Source organism: Polypterus senegalus, chromosome 4 (assembly GCF_016835505.1).
Source record: "Polypterus senegalus isolate Bchr_013 chromosome 4, ASM1683550v1, whole genome shotgun sequence".
NCBI classification, from domain to species: domain Eukaryota; kingdom Metazoa; phylum Chordata; class Cladistia; order Polypteriformes; family Polypteridae; genus Polypterus; species Polypterus senegalus.
In genome coordinates, this window is record NC_053157.1 from 54107149 (window position 1) to 54125021 (window position 17873).

General features: G+C 35.7%; 1 protein-coding gene across 2 annotated transcripts in view; it reads left to right on the plus strand.

The window, feature by feature from the left end:
* The window catches only part of LOC120527345 (rapamycin-insensitive companion of mTOR-like), a 151142-nt gene that overhangs the window by 78530 nt on the left and 54739 nt on the right, over positions 1-17873 (plus strand). For both annotated transcript variants that reach the window (XM_039750640.1, XM_039750641.1), the window contains 6 exons: positions 3625-3692; positions 5440-5522; positions 9965-10052; positions 11692-11782; positions 16094-16160; positions 16258-16338. In XM_039750640.1, coding sequence (XP_039606574.1) covers positions 3625-3692; positions 5440-5522; positions 9965-10052; positions 11692-11782; positions 16094-16160; positions 16258-16338 — 478 coding nt within the window. The remainder of the gene's footprint in view (positions 1-3624; positions 3693-5439; positions 5523-9964; positions 10053-11691; positions 11783-16093; positions 16161-16257; positions 16339-17873) is intronic.

Genomic DNA, 17873 nt, shown 5'->3' on the forward strand with positions numbered 1-17873 from the left:
ACTTTATAGCTGCATCGGCTAATTTTCCTAACTAAGATAAAGGTCACTTCCTGGAAAATTTAGGATCTGGGCTTAAATGTGAAAAGATTAAGTGTCCTTAAACCCCTCTGGCAGGAGAGAATACACATTGCTTTTCTGCACGAATTTAAGCTCTTAGCTAAAGATGTGCGCTGCTTTTGAAACAAATAGTTTGTAGCTGTATCTACCTTAACTACATCTCAAGAATATGTGGTGTTAATTCTACTGTGGTGTAGGGTGTAATTTAAAATTGATGTTGCTGTTTGCTTTTAGAGATTAATGGTAAAAAATATTGTGCCATGCTGTACATATTGTTTGAATAATTACTAATGCTCTTTATTGCTATTGAATTTAACCAGTCAAATTTTAAAAAAATTTGAATTCTCAGCATTGATAAAAATTCCTACAGTATATAAATTCCCTTTTAGATAAATTCCCTTTCTGTGTTCATCAAGGTACTCCTTACTCCATATGTTCTTTGTACAAGTTCAAATTAAATTTGGTTGAATTTTTGTGACTTATGGAAAAACTCCTTAAAAACAAAATTCTCTTTCTTCTAACATTGTCATTCCTAAATAAGCTACATTTTTAATTCCCAGTTGTCTGCCTTCTCTGTCACACATGCCTCTTTTGTCCTCGCAACTGTATGTACTAGCACACACTGTGATATCTTTTGACTCATGACATTCCAGTACCTAAGATTGTTTCCTTTTCCTTCTTTATTCTTATTTTACCTCCAGGTGAGGTTAGCCCTCAAAGACAAGTAGAGTTACATTAACATCTCCTCTTTTCTTTTATTAACTCTTTTTACTTCTTCTCGTTTTCTTCATCCCATACAAAGCATCTTACCATATTTTATAAGGTTTTGCTTAAGTAGCTTACAAGGCTTTACTTCTACATTTAATTTGGCAAAGTGACCTCCTGTTTTCTTCATTCTCTTCTAGAAACTCCAGTCTTAATTATAATGAGCTGTATGTATCTTATAAATATTTTGCTGTGATATTGACCTCTAACCGATTTTGCTATTATTGTTCTTTAGGTACACTTAATGTATTTCTCTACATGCTTTGAAATTGTTCTGCTCCTTCTGTTCCTTTGTTTCTTTCTTCAGTGCTCTACAAACATTCATAACAAGTTGGTTGTTTTCAAATTTATATCTAATCTGTCCAGAAACCTTTGGTTGGGTTGGATTATTAATAATATTAATTATATGTAATCCTGAATTGTGGAGTGACACAAATTCTTTCATGAGTAAATAGATTATATAATATTAGTACATTTCTTCATTATCCCTTATTAATATACCATATAAATATGTTGTATATTTTTGCTTTGTCTTGTTAGAGTTCAATATTACTCTACTTTTCCCTTGTGTATTCTTTAATATGTAGCCTTTATCAAAATACCTCAAATCTCATAGACTTTACACTGTTTATAAGGTATTGTACTTTATAACTTCTCCCCACCTTCCCTTCTGCATCTACAGTATATCCTTAGGCAATTACGTGGAATAGAAAACTAACAGGAGTTAAGCTACAGTTTGAAATAATATATTATTGATAATATTAATAAAATAATAACAATAAGCAAAGTACAAGTGAATATAGGCAACCATACAAACTGATGAATGCTGATGTGTAGTTTCAGGTGGCTTAGTGACTTGTTAGTTACTTAATAATAATAATACATTTTATTTAAATAGCGCATTTTCCATGCTCAAGGCACTTCACAGAGTTTAAGAAAGAACGGCAGGGTATACAGTATATAACATTGTACTAAACAAGATAAATAAATAAAGAAGAGAGTAAATTCAGAGAATAAAAAGCCTAACAGACAACATAATTGATGGTCTAGCACACACACACAGGTTACATGAGCATCTTGACAGAGAGGTAAACTGAAAGAAGGGTAGTAAAGTCAGGTAGAGCTAAAAGCCTTCCTGAACAGTTGAGTTTTGTTTTGTTTTTTAAAAGAATTCATGGAGTCAGCTGATAAAATTAATTTCGGTGGGTCATTCCAGAGCCTGGGCGCTATACAGAAGAAGGCCCTGTCACCCATGGAGTGTAGATTAGTGTGGGGTACAACAAGATTGCCAGAATCTAAGGACCTTAGTGGGCGGACAGGCACATAGTGATGGAGAAGGTCACTGATGTAGTTTGGCACAAGGTCGTTTAAGGCTTTGTAGGTTATTAGTAGAATTTTATATTCAATTCAGTAAGACACAGGGAGCCAGTGAAGGCAAAACAGGATGGGTGTGATGTGCTCACTGTTGCTGGTTCGAGTAAGGACTCTTGCAGCCGAGTATTGAATAAGCTGGAGCTGTGATATAAGATTAGAAGGGGCCTGCCAGTAGGGAATTAAAATAATCGATGCGGATGTGATAAAAGCATGGACAAGTTTCTCAGTGTTAGAAATGGAGAGGAAGGAGTGAACACGTGATATGTTACGGAGGTGAAAGTAAGAACGTTTGTGATTTATGTGGGTGGAATAAGAAAGGGAGGAATCAAAAATGACACGCAAGATTCTTTGCAGTAGAGGAAGGTCTGATGAGATCACCGCCAAGATGGACTGGGAAGGAGTTCATTTTAGTAAGTTGCACTTTTGTCCCAATTTGCAGGAGTTCAGTTTTGTTGCAATTTAAATTTAAAGAGTTCTGCTCCATCCAGGTTTTAATTTCACTGAGGCAAGTTGTGAGCTGAGAAAGCTCTGATGAAGTTCCACTTTTAACATTGAAATAGAGTTGAATGTTGTCTGCATAAAAATGATAACCCAGTCCAAAGCTGCAAATAATATGACCAAGAATATAAATACAGAAAAGCAGAGGACCGAGGACATCATTCCTGGCTTTCTACAGTACAGGCAGCATGCCTGTTTCAATATGGCTGCAGAACTGTGCTCTTCAGTGTGATATCCTTTTTATTGTAATATTGAGAGGGAGAGAAATGGAGGGTAGAGCAACCAAATGTATACATTGTTCAAATCCTACAGCCAATAGGGTGGTATGGAATGGCCTCTGATTCAAAACCAAGCAGCCAACTCTAGACCAGTTGAATTCTGGTGCAACACATCCCCCATTTACTGGCTTATTTTCATACCTGCCCCCAAAAACAATTTGTTCAGAGAAGCTTTCCAGTCAGATAGTTTGGCTTTCCTGTGGAGGTTGATTGTGAGAGAATGTCTTGCAGAGAATCATTTGCCAGACTGGTTTTAGGCACTTCCCCCAACCTTGCAATAAAGTCCTAAGTCAGTTCTAAAGACTTTGGGCTAACAGTTCTTTAACATCAAAGCATTGCTGTTCTCATGAATAAACACTAATATTACATTTGCTTTGTCTGACTTACAGATAAATACATACATTCAAAATATTTATCAATTTAAATACATTTCACACCATTATATGTAGTTTTATAGTATCAGTATTGCCATAAAGTATCTATCTATCTATGCGCACAGAATACAGTGTATCAGTATGTTATGTACATTAGGTTAAATTCTCAAGTACAGAGTTTGTACTACAGTATTGTTATCAGATTTTTTTTGTTTTATTGTACATAAATGCATTATGTTGGAGTAAATAGTCTGTTTTAAATTGTTTGTTTTTTTCAGAGAAGACCGAGAAGCCCGATTTGTGGCTAGCAAAATGGCAATAGTGGCAGCTTTCCGTTCTTGGTCAGGTAAGTGATTTAAGACTCTCTTGTACTTCATTTTGTATATATACTGTATTTATTAGTCAACTGACTATCGGCCACAGGCAGGCAGCCTGCTATCCCATGCCCCACCAAGGCAGCTGAAGACAGACACAAAATACTCTGTGGGGGATGAGATAGCAGGTTGCCTGCTTATGGCTGATTGACAGATTTGCAAAACAAAGGCGCTATCATTAACACAGTGACGTGGAGCTGTGAATAAAGTTAAGGTGGTCTGGCATTATGAATATTTTTGCAGGCTTCTGAGATTCTAGTGTCAATGTACATTTATTTATACCAGGTTGCTGCCAGACATACACACAACAAAATGGGCATAGCTCCATGAGGAACATATCTAAAACTACTACCATGACGCACAACATTTGACTATTATCAGTAATGTTTCATTTTCCACAGGGAAGAGTCACAGTGAGGTACGTAGGATTAATGAACAAGGACAAATGAGACCTTTAAAGAAGACAAGGGTACCATTTTTATGCATACGTATTTGCCATCACTTCGGCCACTGTTCCATACTGCCGTAATTCCTTAAATAAGCTGGAACAGTACTGTGTTGCTGGGAGTATATTCAAATGCCACACCATTTACTACAGTACCTCTTTTTCTTTCAGACTTGCTGCCAGTGTTACCTTTATCAGTCTCCATACAAGTCTCAGGACTCACCTTAGGCTATTGCAGTTCTATGTGGCCAATGGCATACTGCATCACTGTTGTCAGGTTACTTGCTGTTTCACTGTTTTCATGGAGAAAAAATTGTTATTGATCACTGGCTGAAATCCAAGGCTTTGAAATGCAAACCTTCACACACAAAAACACATTTTTTCTCTAATAAAATAAATCTTGTAAGTGTATAATGGAATTCCACTGACATGGGCACAAATAGGTGATCTGCTGTGTCATTGAGTTTAGCAGCTTCGACTTGGTCTTAAACACTTTAACTACCACTAACTTATATTAAACATGTTTTCTTTTGGCTAGATACATTTATTTTTCATTGATTTTTACATTTTTGTAATGAAAAAGAAAGGCATTGAACCAATATGTTATTTACATTTCAATTTAATTCCTTATGTTTTTACAATTTATTTTAATAAATAAGAGAGGTGGTTGAAACTATACACTTCTTAATTTCTATTTTATTATGCTACTCGTGAAACTAAATAAGATGTACTATTCTCATAATGGAAAATGTTACCAGAATTTGTATGTTTTGCAAATTATCCGTAATTGTTTATGAAAATGCTCCTGGATTTCAGGTGGTTAAAGCAAAAATGCCCCACAACCTCAATTATTTCCTGCCCTGATTTTAGTGAATTCGTATTTGCTTAATCAGTAATGTGGAGTGTATGGTACATCAGATTGTATCAATGTTATAGATACATACATACATACATACATCATACATACATACACATACACTTTATTTGCCCCAAAGGGAAATTAAAACATTACAGTAGCTCAAAAAAAAAAAAATGCCGTCCTAAAAGGCAAGTTGAAAAGAAGGCAATAAGAAAAAGAGGCCAATGTATTAATTCTCAAACTGGCATTGTATAGGAGACACAAACTTGTCAAAGTTTAAAAAAAAAAAAAATGAAATTACTTGTATTTACTTAGTTTTCTTGTAACTTCTGTATAGAAAATTCTTTAAAGTACCACTATTTAACATTTTACGCTTGTTTTACTTTGTATTTCTTCTTGTTTGTGTACTGTTTAGGAATTATTAACCTGTGTAAGCCAGGTAACTCTGGCATCCAGTCTTTGCTTGGTTTGCTTTGTATACCAAATATGGAAGTACGGGTAAGTAATTTTTCTTTCAAAATATAATTTTTTCCTTGCACTGGAAATGGTTCAGTCTTAACATTTGTGTATAGGGTGAACAGTTTCTTTGCTGTTTTTGCATTACTTTGAATAAAATCGGGAAATACTCCGTGTCAATTAGTATGGTTTTGTACAGTTTCTAAAATTAACATAATTGCAAGATCAGGAGCATCTGTATTCTTTTTATTTATAATATTGTAAATGTATGTGGCTCTGGATTTATTTATTTTCTTTTTCAAAAGGAAAAAGTGTTATTTGTTGTCATAGGTCCTTTGCACACTAGTACTCCAAACAGATTTTGGAGAGAATTAAAAAAAGGGTTACAGTCAAAACATTTTCAGTGTTGGCTGGAACAAGTAGATAATATAAAAAGCATTAGATGCACTTTTATTTGGGCACATATCAGATTCTGTTGATAGCTTTTAATATTAGTTTGTTACCCCCGTATCAGATAAGAACTACTGGTGAGACAACAGGAAAAAATCTGTCATAAATTAGTTGTTGTGATCGCCCCTTACTGTTTTTTAAATAAGTTCTATGTGGTTACACAGACTCCTGGCTTGTATGATTTTTTGTATATCTTGTACTTGTATAGTTATTGCTGAAATTTTCAAATTTCAAAATTTTGTCTACTTTTTTGATCTATAATACAAGTGTAAACATCTACATATTATCCGTCTAGAAAAAATTTGTAACAGGTTAGAATTGGAATGTGAGTGAGAAAAAGGCTTTACAATTGTTCTAATTGAGGAATGGGGTAATCCTGATTTATTTTTATACAAATTTCATAGAGTTTCAATTCTTGTTGTCATTTGTTTGCATTGTTTTTCCATATTGCATGTCTACATATAATTCATTTTAATGTCTTTAAAGCTTCTTTTGCAAATAATAATAATAATTAGGACTTTGACACTGTTTACTCACTGCAGGCTTTGATTTGGGTAAGAGAGAGATCCATTATTGTCAGCAGATGTTCATGTGAGCAGCGTCAGCTTGATTTCTCCAAAACACAACATAATAATGCATTGCTGTAGCTATCAACAGAACACAAGAAATTATTTAATTATACTTCATTGTCTAAATTTTGCATGTAATAAAATATGAATTGATCATAGAATTATGCATTGAATTTTATGGTGGATGTCTTCAAAAGCAAAGGTGATTTTATTAAAAGAGGTGATTAGTGGCTAAAGTGGCATTTCCCTCAGTTTGTTGGTACAGTGATATTTGATTTATCTGTCTTGTGATGTAAGCTACTGCATATACACATCTGAAAATGAATGTCATTATTGCAGTTTTTTTCTTGTCCTATGCAAACATATAGCTAACATTTAATGCAGTATTATATTTAAATCATGCAGTGTACATCAGCTTTAGGATAATTTCCCTGCTGAAAGATGCAGGCTTCTCGAATTCCTTATTATTTACACTTAAGACAATGCTGCCACAAATGGGAAACATGGCAAGCCCAAAGTGTGTAAAACAGGGCTATGAAAAAAGGTGATGATTTACACACAACTGTTTGTCGTAAAGAGTGTAATAATGAATACAAATTAAAAATAAATATCTATCAGCCTGATTCACTGGAATAAGATTAGATTAGATAAAATTAGATTAGATAAACCTTGTTAATTCCCTGGGGAAATTCAAATGTATACAGCAGCAGAAACATAAAAAACAAGCTAACAGACTCATAGGACAGATAATACATCCAATTAATCAATCTATAAATAAATACATAAATAACTAAATAAGTTTGTTTATTTAAAGAGTATATCAGGTGGAAGCATTGAATTGCCTCATAGTGGTGGGCAGAGAAGACCCCTAGAGGCACTTCTTTGCACACCATGTGGCTTAATGAACCTATGGCTAAAAGTGCTCCGAGAGAGAGCCTCCTGGAAGGGATGAAGGGGATTTTTCATGATGGAATCCAATGTTGCCATGATCCTCTTTTTCCACAACAGCTTCCTGTGTGTCCAGGGTTTGCTCTGTGATGGAGCAAGTTTTCTTGATAAGTTTGTTCAGGCATTGTGCTTCTTTTGTGCTCAGATTTCTTTCCCCGGAGACTGCAGAGTATAACAACAAACTGGCTACTGTTGACTGGTAGAATATTTCCAGCAGCTTGCTGCGCACAGCAAAAGACCTGAGTCTCCTTAGCAAAGACAGTTTGTTCTGGCCCCTCTTGTACAGTGCCACTGTGTTATCAGACCAGCCCAGTTTATAGTTTATGTGAACCCCCAGGTGCTTGTAGCTTTGCAACACTTCTGTGTCCTCCCCCTGAATAGTGACTGGTCTCAGAGGCTTCTTGGCACAGTGGATGTCCACCAGTTCTTTTGTCTTGATTTTGAGTTGCAGGTTGTTGTTACTGCACCACCAGATTAAAGCTGTATGCTGACTTGTATTGATTATTAATGTAGCTGTTGATGGATAGGTTAACTGAAAATTTTTGTAGATGGCAAATACTGGTGTTGTACTGGAAGTCGTTTATGTACAGGGTAGACAGGAAGGGAGACAGGGCAATTCCCTAAGGTGCTCCAGTATTACACACCATCACTTCTGACCCAGAGTCCCTCAGCCTCACAAGCCATTGTCTGTTCTTCAGGTAATCCATGATCTAGGAGATTGTGGGAGTATCAAGATTGAAAGCCTTCAGCTTTTTCCCAAGTCATTGAGACAGAATGGTCTTAGAGGCAGTGGAAGAGTCAAAGAACATGATCCTGACTGTGCTGCTGGCTTTGTCCAAGTGGGATTAGGCTCTGTGGAGCATGTAGATGAGAGCATCCTCCTCACCTGTATAAGCCTGATAGGCAAACTGCAGAGGATCCAGATGTTCTGAAACCAGAGGTTTTAGCTGTTTTAGGACCAGCCTCTCAAAATTTTCATGATGTAAGAGCAGCTATTCTGAAGTACTAAATTGCCATTATTTTGGCAGCTAGACCACCCAGGATGTTTTCCACAGCTGGGGAACCTTCTACAAAACCCAGGAAAGGAGACCAGTTGCTGAAGGACCCTGCAGAGCTGGCTGACACATATTTTCAGAACCCTGGGTGCTGATTCCATCTGGCATTGAATCTCTGGTTGTGCAGAGTTTTCCCAGCTCTTTCATCACTTGAAGAACTGAGACACACACAATCCAGAGAGTGGAGAGGGTCTGTAGCCTGCAGGTGTGATATCATTGTATGTTTTGCAGCGTGCAGATGGTAGGTGGGATTCTGGAACCTCTTCCGCCTGCACACAGAAGCTAGCAGTGTTGGGGGAGACTGGACTGATAAAAATGGGTCAAACTTGTTGAAGAACTGGTTCAGTTCTTGAGCTTTGTTCTTGTTTCTTTCTTCTACATGTTTAACAGCCTGTTTGTAGCCAGTGATAGTCCTCATTACATTCCACACTTTCTTCATGTTGTTTTATTGTAACTTGAGCTCAAGTTTGTCTCAGTAGTGGGCATTCTCCCTCATGGATGTACTTCTTCAGTTCTGATTTCATTCTTATCTCCATATCTGAAGGCTCTCTTATTCATATTCAGCAGGGCTTTCTTTTCTTTTATAATCCATGGCTTGTTGTTGGGAAAACAATGCACTGTCTTTGTGGGGACTGTGTTAACCACACAAAACCTGATGTAGTCTGTGGTAAGTGGCTCAGTTGCTCAGTGTCCTGGCTATAGCATATCCCAGTCAGTGTTTTCAAAGGCATCCTTCAGATCCTGTTCAGCCTCAGCTGTCTGTACTTGCATGGCCCTGGTGGTGGCTGGCAGTCACGGGACAATTGGCTTATATGCAGGTATGGACTGTACCACATTATGGTCCGATTAGCCTAAAGATGGCAACGCAACAGAGTGTTATGCCTCTTTAACATTGGCATATAACAAGTCCAAGATCCTGCTTTCTCTTGTTGTGCAGTCCACAAACTGGTAAAAAAAATGGTGGAGGTGGGGGAAAGTAAAACATTTTTAAAGCCCCCAGAAATTGTGATGAAAGCACCAGGATGGTCAGTGAAAAATAAGCTTATTAGAGAGTATACTGTGTCTGTTATGATTGTCGCGTCTGCAGAGGGGGGACATGTAAACTTCCAGTATAAGCATGTGAAAACTCTCTTGGCATATAATAAGATTGTAAACCTACCGCGAGCAACTCAACATTCAAGTAGCATACCCGTGCTTTAATTGTCATGTGTCCAGGGTTACACCATTTTTCATTCACAAAAACAGCAAGTCCTCCTCCTTTTTATTTTTTGCTGCTATTGCTCCTGCTTCTGTCCACCCGCATGATTTAAATCCATCTAGTGCCACTGTGAAGTCCTGATATTCAGCTTTAATACACTCTTCAGTGAAGCACATGAGACTGTATAATATATAGAATATCTCATTTTAGTAAGTTTTTCTTTTAATGTTGTTTATTTTCTTTCTATTCTTGCTTTTATTTTAGAAAGGGTTATTGGAAGTATTGTATGACATTTTTCGACTCCCTATTCCAATAGTAACGCAAGATTTTACTGAAGCTCTTCTTAGTGTTGGTAAGTAAACATAAGCTTTTAGTTAAGATTTGTAATTTTTTCTATACAGTCAATAGATTGTTTCTACAACATCTTTGTTATATTAGACAATCAACATTCTTCCCAGACTAAGGCTTAAATGCATTTAAAATAGACACAACTCACATGTAGCTTCAAGTAGATCTGTTGACATTTGAGAAGATATAATTTTGCAATCATAAAATATTTTTCAACTTTTATATAAATGATGTTGTAACCCTTCAGAAGGTTTGTAAATGGTGTTATATTTGATATAAAATATCCTGTATTATTGCTTATTGTATGCTTAGTTTTCTTTATCTGACCTCTTGTAATTTTACTGAAGGGGAAAAATCACAATATCAGTGATTTTGTTTTTTTTATCAGCAAGCTAGCTATGCATTTGTCAAATTAAATCATTTACACTTGCTACATACATTTATAAGGCAGATTAAATTTAAAATAATGCTTTTACAATTATGTTTCTCAAACTTTTTTGCTTATAAACTCAAATCACTTTATATTAATCAGTTTAATTTATTATATACCCTTTTTCATAAGCAGCTGTTTTCACAAAACATAAATGAAGTTCAAGGTATAGAAATAATTTAATATCAGAAGACAATTGTTTAAGAGCAAATCATATTATTTTGGAATTACAATGATTCCTCCTCGATCGCGGGGGTTGTGTTCCAGAACCCCCTGTGAAAGGTGAAAATCCTTGAAGTAAAAACCATATTTTTGTATTGTCACGTAGGGTCACAGATTTGCACAGAAACACAGGAGGTTGTAGAGACAGGGACTTTAAAACACTGCAAACAAACATTTGTCTCTTTTTCAAAAGTTTAAACTTTGCTCCATAGCAAGACAGAGATGACAGTTCCGTCTCACAATTAAAAGAATGAAAACATATCTTCCTCTTCAAAGGAGTGCATGTCAGAGAGAGAGAGATACAGAGAGAGAAAAGCAAACAATCAAAAATCAATAGGTGCTGTTCGGGCTTTTAAGTATGCGAAGCACCACATGACAAAGCAGCCGCATGGAAGGGAGCAATGTGAAGGTAGTCTTTCAGCATTTTTTAGAGGAGCGTCCGTATCCTCTAGGCCAGTGTGCGAACAGCCCCACTGCTCACACCCCCTCCGTCAGGAGCAGAGAATGTCAGAGAGAGAGAAAAGCAAACAATCAAAAATCAATAAGTGCTGTTTAGGCTTTTAAGCTTGCAAAACACCGCGCGGGAAGCGTATCATTATATCATTGAGGAGTTTTATTTAATACGTAATACGTGCTCTGATTGGGTAGCTTCTCAGCCATCCTCCAATAGCATCCCTTGTTTGAAATCAACTGAGCAAACCAAATGAGGAAGCATGTACCATAAAAGACCTATTGTCCGCAGAAATCCGCGAACCAGCAAAAAATCCGTGATATATATTTAGATATGCTTACATATAAAATCTGCGATGGAGTGAAGCCAAGAAAGTCGAAGCGAGATATAGCAAGGGATCACTGTATTTAACAAAATGATAACGTTTTCCAGGATGTTTATTAATTGCAGGTATGTAAATTGACATACCTTTCTTAAATGTGTTTTGCTTTTATATGGTATTTATTATTGAATGTGTGATGTCTTGCTTCATGTTTTAAGATCCTAGTAGATTTCAAGATAGCTGGAGGCTATCAGATGGATTTGTGGCAGCTGAGGCAAAACTTCTTCTTCCTCATCGAGCCCGATCAAGGTAAAAAAAGAAATGAACTTCTATATTTATGGATCATATTTACAGTATTAATCTTGTAATTTACTGGCTTTGAAATACTGCTGACTTTTTCTGTTACTGTTAAATGTTACCCCTCTGGAATATTGCCTGTAGAATGCCCATTGTTTTTATATACTGTAAGGCTTGACTGCGTATAAAATGCTATATTATTTGTAGTAGCTCTTGGATTTTGCTAATATGTCTTCTAGATTTAGAAAAAGGCACAGAGGAAAAAATGATTGAACAAGAAATATTGTCTTTCAACTGACTGCTATAATCAGAGATTGCAAATTTAAAGTGATGGTGATTTGTGTTGTAGCAGTTTTTGGAACAGTCAAGTCAAAGGTTTAAGGATGACGGTTCAATTCCATTAGAGAATAAAATGCATCAGAATGTTATAAAGCTAAGAAATGTACACAGAGTTGAAGTGCTTTGTCAAATTTTTACTTTCACTAAAGTAAGAGGTATTTCATTTAAAAACCTACTTGAGTAAAAGTAAATATGCTTCTGCTTTCAAAAGTACTCAAGTACCAAGGTAAAAGTGCATTTTATAGTATAGTGAGAACCTGCAAAGTTTTGTCTAGAGAGCACAATATATTTATTTTAGTTTTACACAACACTCACACACTTTTTTTGCTGTAGAAGTGCACTACACAGTAATGAATTTTGTAAATGCAATCCTGCCTTTGATCAATACATTAATTGTAGTCAGTGTTGGTGGATATGACTTGCACTGTGCCTCCCCTATTGGGATATCTAGCAGCAGTAGATGTGACACCCCTACTACGTTGAGACAATAATAAAAAACAACAATAAGAATAAAAAAATTAAGTGAACAGCTCACTTGAATAGATGCACAATATAAAAAACTGAGTGAAATTAACACAGAGTACATTTACTGAAGTACAAGAATTCTGTTAAACCGTTAAGACTATTTATTACCTAGGACACTGAAATATATGTCTCTGCATATATATGACAATTAATGAAAACTATCAAAAATGTAAAGAAATATAAATAGAAAGCAACATTTTTATTATCAACTGTAACTCTTTTAACACTAGAATTACCAGAGCCTACAAAAAAACTCGTAGATCCGGCCCACCTTAAATCTGTTCGCATCTCTTTGTCACTGTCTTTTGTCCTGTAAATGTGCTGATAAAGACCAGCAGCAAACAGCCTGCTATTCCATCCCCCCACAGCTGCAAAACGTGCACAAACTTCTTTCAGCTCATGCCTTGATTGATTATATGGGAGTGTAGAGCTGGAGTTTTAGAGTGGAAATAATAGATTGTTATTTAGAACGCATGCATTTCTTGTGTGTTCTGTTTCTACAATAATCTGTGTAAACATATTGTTAAAACAGAACCGTTTTTCATATTTTAGTAATAATTGGCAAAATGTACAAATAAACTACATAATGTGTGACGCCTGAAGTCCAAAGATCAAACAAACACTTTCACAAAAGGTTCAAGGATAAGACAATGGCTTCCGTGGCTTAGTGGTAAGATTTACTGACTTGTAATCAAGAGTCCCTGGTTCGATCCCGACCCTCTCCTATATTTGCCGTTTTCAGTAGTGAGCTGCTCTTATCTATACTAATAAAAGGCAAAGCCCTCACTGACTAACTGGCTGACTGACTTATCACTCACTAATCACTAATTCTCCAACTTCCCGTGTAGGTAGAAGACTGAAATTTGGCAGGCTCATTCCTTACAGGTTACTTACAAAAGCTAAGCAGGTTTCATTTCGAAATTCTATGCGTAACAGTCATAACAGTCGACAACATCCGCCATGTTGAACTTTCTTATTTATGGCCCCGTCTTCACGAAATTTGGTAGGCAGCTTCCCTGCGCTAACCGAAACTGATGTACGTACTTATTTCGTTGGTATGACACCACTGTCGGCCACCATATTGAACTTTCCAACGTCACTAATTCTCTAACTTCACGTGTAGGTAAAAGGCTGAAATTTGGCAGGCTCATTCCTTACAGCTTACTTACAAAAGTTTAGCAGGTTTCATTTCAAAATTCTAGGTGTAACGGTCAACAGCGTCCGCCATGCTGAACTTTCTTATTTATGGCCCCATCTTCATCGAAATTTAGCAGGCGGCTTCCCTGCGTTAACCGAAACCGATGTACATACTTATTTCGGTGGTATGACGCCACTGTCGGCCACCATATTAAACTTTCCAACAGTCTTTGTTACTTATGGGCCCATCTTCAAGAAATTTGGTACGCGGGTTCCCAACGGTAACTGAATCCTACTTACATACATATATACATCCATAGCGTGCAGCTCGGTTGCCGTGTGAAGCGGCGTTGGGTCTGATATCCGGAGGAACATTGTGTCTTAGAGGTTCAAGTTGTGGACTGATGACGGTACAGGAGATAATTATACTACACAGGAGTACTATAAGAGTGAAATGCTTAAGTCCTTCACCTATGGTTCTGCATGTGAGTTGATGGCTGCCGTTGAATTGTTCGGTTGTCGCTTTCAAGTGTACGGAAATGGCAAAATATTTTACACCTTTGGACAACCACCAAAGATCACGATACATACTAAGAGGAGCTGACACTGTTAGTTTTCATTTGAAACTGGGAGTAACTGTAGATGTGAGTAGTGTTTTGAGACAATGAAACTGGACATTCTCTGATCTGGAGGGATAAAAGCTGACACACAAACGCTGGTGAATCTTCCTTCTTCGTATCTCACTGTCATTTGATTTCATTTTTATTCAGTTTTATTGAATGTTCCTGTTCACGCTGAATTAGTATGCACCTTATGGTCTATGATGTCGAATAGGAAGATACAAAGTTATATAGTCCAGTTATATTTTTGATTAAATCTATGTGTATTGTCTACTAATTGAGAAACCTCAGTTGGAGCACTCTTTTTGGTAACTTTATTATTATTTGGATAATAAAAGTTAATGAGTTATAGTCATTACTACTTCTGTCCCAGTATTTTCAAGAAGAACTTCAAAAAACTTACATGTAAATTGTGAACAATCACTGTAAAGTCCATGTCAACAGTATTATACAGTCTAAGCAAATTGTCCATAACTGTTCAGCAGTTAGATGCAGTAGAACTGTTTTTTTATTTAAAAAAAACTCTATAAGATAATGTTTCATTTTTATACAGAAAATATTTAAATGCTGTGTACTCCAGGAAAAGTAACAAAACTGCTTATAATGAATATTTTTTGTAAATTCAAGGCATCTACTCTGCCCTGATAGAATATTAAAGGCAATTTTATTAATCCAAACCTTATAAATAAACAGCTCTGTGTTTCATTAAATAATTATATAGTGTTCAGTTTAATAAATATTTTCAATTATGAAGAGATGAGCCATATTTCTGAACATCAAAACAGAAAAAGCACAACAGCTATAGTAATTTTAATCAGACAAATGACACAGTTCTTCCATTACCTTTTGCATAAAGTATCTGCACCTCACTTTCTGAAATGCTTTTTTTATTTGGAAGATCACTAGTGGATAGGTGAAGTAAATGAAATTCTTAATTTTGCTGAGCAGTTTTGATAAACCCTTCTCCGCTCTCTTTTTTGTTTTTTGGTCCAAGAAAAACTTTGGTGCTATCTTGCCAAGTTATGGTCAAGGCTTTTTTTTTATTATTATTTATTTATTTATTTTTTACTTTTTTTGTCTCTACAAGTCTGATAATGTCCTAGTTGATGCTACTGGTTATGTTGTGGAAGGGGTGACATGTATTTTTCTACAGTTAAAAGTACAGTCAGATATTATTCCACTTGATGCTGTGGTGACCTGGCAAGGTCAGAAAATTGGTCTGCCTCTGCCAATTTGTTTACCAATGCCTCTAGTCTGAGTATTGACCAACTGTCAGGTACTGAGGCTGTGAGTTGAGTTAGCAGTAATTTTTTTAAACTGTTTTGCCCAGGGACATGTTGCCCAAGGGCCCGACATGTACTATGTTAGCATGATGCCTTTAAAACAAAGTCAGGTGCTACAAGGTACTGTAGTCTTAAATATCTAAAACAATACCAACCTCCAGTAGTCACTGTGTATCATATATATGGGTACATTGATTCTCATGTACTTTGCTAAATGATATACATGTATATTGTGAATGTTGGAAGAACAAATATCCTATGTTGCACTAATAACATAATCTATGCATTAGTTTACAAGATACCAAAATAGCATATGATATATTTTTGTATTTGTTTGAGCTAATGAATCTGTTAGGTGATAGTTCTATAATTGTGGTTCTATATTCTGTTGACTAAATGCCTTTTTTTTTCTTTTTCAGACCAGACTTGATGGACAATTATCTGGCATTGGTGCTTTCTGCTTTTATTCGTAGTGGACTTCTAGAAGTAAGAAATTGAAACAATAAGAAATAATTAATTGTAGCTTTTTTGCAAGAAGGAATTTACTGTTATATAATGTATCATTTACCCTTCATTCAACCAGGGTTTAGTTGAAGTCATAACAAGCAGTGATGACCATGTATCTGTTAGGGCAACTATCCTTTTGGGAGAGCTTTTGCACATGGTAAGACTCTTTTATTATTACATTACATCAGCTGTTGTGTAAGTCTAGAACTGTGTATGAAAATGCATTTTTCAGACTGAGACTATAAATATTTGTAAGCTGAATTAGCTGAAAATAAAATCTTTTCACTGAATAGCCATGTTGTCTGTCTAAGAGTAGTGGTCATAAAATATCACTCCTTTGTTAAATTCTAACTGTTGCAATTATGTTTCAATATACTTAACATATTTATTGAATAGAAGATAAACTGTATTTTTTATTTTATTTGAAGAAAATAACATTGTTTATAATCAAGTCAAACTTATACAATAAAGGACTTCAAGTAAAACTAGAGAAACAAAACTGAAAAGATATTTTTTATCTTTTTGTGAAATTTGTGCCTAGAAAAATGTTTCACTGTCTATTTTCAACCATGTGATTTATATCAATTTAAACAAAGATCTTAGACCAACCTAGACAATGACAGTTGTTCTTTGACACATTGTATAGTGGTAGGTTGCTTATTATTATTATTACCGGTATTATTATTATTATTGACATCAGCATGCTTAACAGACATGACAGATTTGAAATCCATAGCAATAACAAAGTTAGCCACTTGTTTTATATGGACTACCAAAAGCTCTTTGCCATAGACGAGACCCAGCTGCAATGGTCCCTTACTACTGTCATGACAATCAGTAATTATATTAAAATGGAATCTGCTCTAGAATAATGACCCACTGCAGTTTTTAAATGTGGCAGACTAGTCAAAACCGAAAATATCTATCTGAATAACCAGACAGTAATAAGGAACATATAGTATACTGTATTACAGTGAGACTTAAACATATCTGTGTATCAGAGAGAAACATTAAGGCAATATTGCAAAGGTATTCTACCATCGGGTCATCAAATACTAAAAACCAAGCTGAAGTCCAAGAATAAGAACACAGCAGTCAATACCCTAACTGTCAGCTAATAGATTGGTTAAAATCTGAGATCAAGAGCATGAACTGCAAAACTTAAAAGCTAGTAATTTTCTGAGAAAATTGAACTGCTGAAGAGCAAGCCACTAAATTGACAATTTTTTAGAGATCTTGACCTCATATGGTACATTCCCTTGGTTACTGACCAGATGATAGTAGCCAACCTTACTTACTGTATATAGTGAACTCAACAAAAAGAGAGGGCACACTTGCTGATTGATATAGCTGTTCCAGATGATGTGAGAAACTCAGCAAGTACAAGGACCAGGAAATCAAGATCAGCAGGAGAGGTATCTTTGAATGTTCCCAGGCCACCCTTCAGCTAGTGAAGTGCATTCATAGGTACTGTAGACATCCTCAGAAAGGTGTTGGAGTGAATTGCTTAGATCTCTTGTTGATTTCTGGAATAATCATGAACTGCCTAAAGCAGGTGGTTTGATTAAAAAAAGTATAATAATAATGATAGTAATGCTTTCTTTAGAGAAGTTACTGTTATTGCTTGAATAAGTATACTGTTTTATTATTATACTGTATAGCATATGTAAATGCTCATTATTAAGGATAAAT